Source organism: Cupressus sempervirens, chromosome 6 (assembly GCF_028749045.1).
Source record: "Cupressus sempervirens isolate cs-2001-9-10 chromosome 6, ASM2874904v1, whole genome shotgun sequence".
In the NCBI taxonomy this organism is placed as follows: Eukaryota; Viridiplantae; Streptophyta; class Pinopsida; order Cupressales; family Cupressaceae; genus Cupressus; species Cupressus sempervirens.
In genome coordinates this window covers 424147653-424151692 of record NC_143123.1, presented here as the reverse complement: position 1 = coordinate 424151692, position 4040 = coordinate 424147653, and the positions used below count along the sequence as shown (strand labels likewise).

The following is a 4040-nucleotide window of genomic DNA, read 5'->3' as shown; positions in this document are numbered from 1 at the left end:
TATCCAAATGCTACAATATGAAAAATTAAAAATTAAAAATTAAAAATCATATAGAGAAAGGGACTAGCCTAAAAATAATCAAACAAATCTGATCTACCCCCAAATCTTATAATATTAAATTTTTTTTTGATTGGTAAATCCACCGAAACCTAGATTAATTATTGTGTTGTAGACTCTTGCCTTATAATATTAATATTATTAAGAAAAAGGACATCTCAGTTTATAGGAAGGAGCTACTCTTGTTTGTTTTCCAAAGAAAGTCATACTTATGATTAAATAATATTAATAATAAAAAGGACATCTCGATTTAATTATTTGATTAAATAATATGAATAAAACAATGCATGAGTTCTAGATAAACAAGGTTGCCTCTTTTTAAGCTCTTGATTGTCTTGTACAGACGTGTAAACTTAAATAATTGAAATTTTGGGGTACTGCCCGTGTATTGGCCGAGTGAAAACGTGGTTTTAAGGCTCTCAAACCCCCCTTTTTGTACTCCCCTTCGATCAGAGTTTCCGAATTTAGATGGGATTTCAGGATTCTTTCTAATGGAAGTTCTCTACAGACCGACCTCCAGAATGCCCATTTCTGGTGTTAACAACTTCAGATTAGGTATTTGTTCTTCCCTCAAAATCTTTGCCTTTTCAATGCTAATATCCTGTTTCTGATTTCTGTATAGGTCTCTGCATTCTACAATATTAAGAATTGTGGAGATTTTGATGTTTTTCCAGACCAGATTGGCTCGTCCATATCTAGGGTATTTGTAAGATTGAAGCTTCTTGTTTAGTATCAAAATTGACTTACAAGATTTCTTATATTAGAGGCTGATATGTGAGATGTTCTGATTCTTTGTTTTATAGCAGTTTCTGAAATTCTAATATTTTAAAATTTTCTTAGGAGTGCGGAATCTGTAATTATTTACGGTATAGATATCCTTCAATCATCTTACAAATTTGTAGGAAATAAAGTGTAGAGATGTACACTGTATTCAATCAAATAGAGATGTTAATTGTCTTCAATCAGATAAATTTGTCTCTTGTCATGCTTATTTATCATAGAACCTGTTAAAACATCTTCTCTGCAAACAATCTTCCTGCTAATTGTTTGAGAGGTGTATTTGTCTCTCGTCCTGTTTATTTATCACAGAACCTGTTAAAACATCTTCTCTACAAACAATCTTCCTGCTAATTGTTTGAGAGGTGTATTGCCTGAGCAATTTCATCCTTAAACTGGATGCCTATCAAAATAATTCATCCGTAAACAAGTAAATTTGATTTTCGAAAGGACTTACATATCAATTTGTCTTAAAGGGTGTCTGGTGATTGTTGGCTGTTGGATTGTTTGATGTTTTAGCAGAACAGGCAGTGTTATCTACAAACTGGACAGTCGTGAAAACAATACCTCTGTAAACAAGTAAATTTGACATTTGAAAGGATATACATGTCAATTTGTCTTCTAAGGATGGGTAATTCGTGGTTTGGCTGTTGAATTGTTTGATGTTTAAGGAAGCTGTTAAAAGGATATTAGGAGTCGTCTCATTTCATTTTGTTTTGTTTTCCTGTAACAGCCTATGGTAAAGAATTCCGGTTTTGAAAGCCCTGAATACATCAATTGTTTAAGCATTGAATAATCATCTGATCTTTCTTTTTGTAACAGAACAGCCTACGGTAAAGAAGTCTTGTTTTGAAAGCCCTAAATACATGAATCGTTTGACCATTGAATAATCATTTGATCTTACTTTGATGTAACAGTCTACTGTAGAGAAGTCTGATCTAAAAGCCCTGAACACATGAATTGTTTGACCATTGAATCATTGGATGTTTTTCCAAAACTCTAATCACATTTATTGTTTGCCCATTGAATCATTCGATGTTATTCCAAAACCCTAGACACGTTGATTGTTTGACCATTGAATCATCTGATGTTTGAATAGAATGACAGAAACACATCCAAACCCCTCTAATTTCATCATAGTTTTTTGCAACAGCTAGGGCAGAGAAATCTGGTTCGAAAGCCCTGAATACACGAACTCAAGATCATGGCAGCAGCAGGTTTGGTGAAGTTGCCGGTGGTACAGCAGCAGTTGTTTGCTGCCCCTGTGCTCTGTTGAATTTGGCTTCTCTGGCCTTTCTGAAATTGCCTGCAAGTCTCTCCAAGAAGGCGTGGAGAAGAGCCAAAAGAAAGAGAAACAAAGCAGTTCGGGTACAGGAAGTTCATTATCAAGATTCTGACACGGAGGATTCTTCTCAGGCTTCTTCTCAGCATGAATCGTTGAGTGATACACACAAAGTAAATGTCCAGAGTTATATCAGCACTGAGCAATTCTGGGAGGAAGTTGTGGGAAAGAGTTATGTGGGGTTTTGGAGAAATCATTCATTTGAAGGGTAGAAGCCCAATCTGGGGTACAGATGAAAAATTAAAATATTGGTCTTCGTTGGTTGGTAGCTCGCAGATTTTTTGTCTCTGCTGGACTGTCTTGCAGGTCTGAATCCTTCATCAATATATATATATAAAGCATGGAGACCGCAAGGATCTCATTTCGCTACATTTTTATGATGATGATGATAATTCAGAGTGCCTGAATGTTTTGATTGATTATAACAGAGAATTCGTCTCCCAGTGTTTAGGGTTTGGGGCTTGTTCTGATCTTTTTTAATGGGTTTGTTCAAATTTGGATTGAGGATTGCTGATGATCAAGAAATCATCTGTTCAATGATCACGCTTGTCACATGGAATTATCTTTCGGTATGGGTCTTTTGGATTGAGGATTGGTGTTTGGAATTGGCAGCTATGGCACAGGGACTACAGAGGTTTGTTTCACTTCTGATCTCTTCAAGTGAGAATATGTACACTGGACAATTGAGTTCACAACTGAGGATAATTTACAATGAGAGACATTCTATATGACAGTGGTGTGAAGAATTACAGTGAGGATTCTGTACATATAATCAAAATATAGCAGACATATGTTTGAAAATAATTAAAATCATAAAAGAAAAATTCAGCTACTATGATTAAATATAAAATTTAAAACAAAACCAGTAATTTTTTAAACAAAAAAATATCTATTTAAGCTTTTTTTTTCAATTTAGTAGGAATTTATTTTTAAAAAATTCAAGAGGTGTTCTTTAGTGGCATCAAGGAGATTCATGTCAATACTAGACATGTAATAAATCAATTACAAGTATTTTTTTAATAAAAAATATTATAACCATGAAATTAATTATATCAATAAACATTCTACAATATTGAAGAGTCATTATTACATGCATAAAAATTGTATATATAACATGTTTAGACCATTTCTATGATGGTTAATTTATGATTTATTGCATTTGTTTGAGAGGTGAACACGGGACCCATTTACTCATGCCCTCATTGGCACCCAATATCCACTTTAAAAGGGAGAAACTCAAGTGTTGAGGTGAGATTAAAAGAAGAGCCAAAATCACCTTATAATGGTAAGAGGCTAAAAGGTAGGGCAACTGCCCTTCACCCACTTCAATGTCAACTTGAAAAAGCTTATGTACAAGTTGCCTTCATTAGATCATGTCAAACCTCAAAAGGTGCCCTTCTATTTGACCAAAGGGAAAAAATCTACATAAACTCAGTGGTTTCCAGAACAAAAAAGGAAACAACATATGTATATGTGTATTTATAAGCATTGAGCAAGCTCATTAGTTGTAATTTTATGCATAATAGAGGTATCTTTTTCATTATTTGTTATACTTGAATGCATATTGTGGCATGTATAATCTACAACTTGGCTTCTAACCTTTACATGTTTACTCTTAATAAAGTATAGACAAGACATCTTTCTCTTCTTGTTTTTGATAGTAAAGCAACCAAAACAAGGGTGTTGGCCCTTAAAAACAAAACAATGGAAAACCCATTAATAGAAAACTATCGGCTACATGATAACCAACACATTTATAGCCCCAAAATATAATATCAAAAATCCATCCCCACAAAAGCTACATGACCATATCGAGCACTTATCTAACATATCAACCATAATGTTAATTATGTCGACAACAATG

At 33.9% G+C, this 4040-nt stretch overlaps 1 protein-coding gene across 1 annotated transcript; it reads left to right on the top strand.

The window, feature by feature from the left end:
* Positions 1-385: 385 nt before the first annotated feature.
* LOC149552862 (uncharacterized) lies at positions 386-2904 on the top strand. Its single transcript, XM_089788391.1, has 2 exons — positions 386-612; positions 1988-2904. Exons 1-2 carry the CDS (start codon positions 549-551, stop codon positions 2386-2388), a joined length of 465 nt encoding a protein of 154 aa, XP_089644517.1. The 5' UTR covers positions 386-548; the 3' UTR covers positions 2389-2904.
* The last annotated feature ends 1136 nt before the right edge of the window (positions 2905-4040 follow it).

What these genes read in the sequence shown, in the direction of transcription:
- LOC149552862 (XM_089788391.1), top strand. Translation starts at nt 549, where the DNA reads ATGGAAGTTCTCTACAGACCGACCTCCAGAATGCCCATTTCTGGTGTT. An exon ending in TGTTAACAACTTCAGATTAG is followed by an intron (nt 613 to 1,987) that starts GTATTTGTTCTT and finishes TTTTTGCAACAG; the next exon opens with CTAGGGCAGAGAAATCTGGT.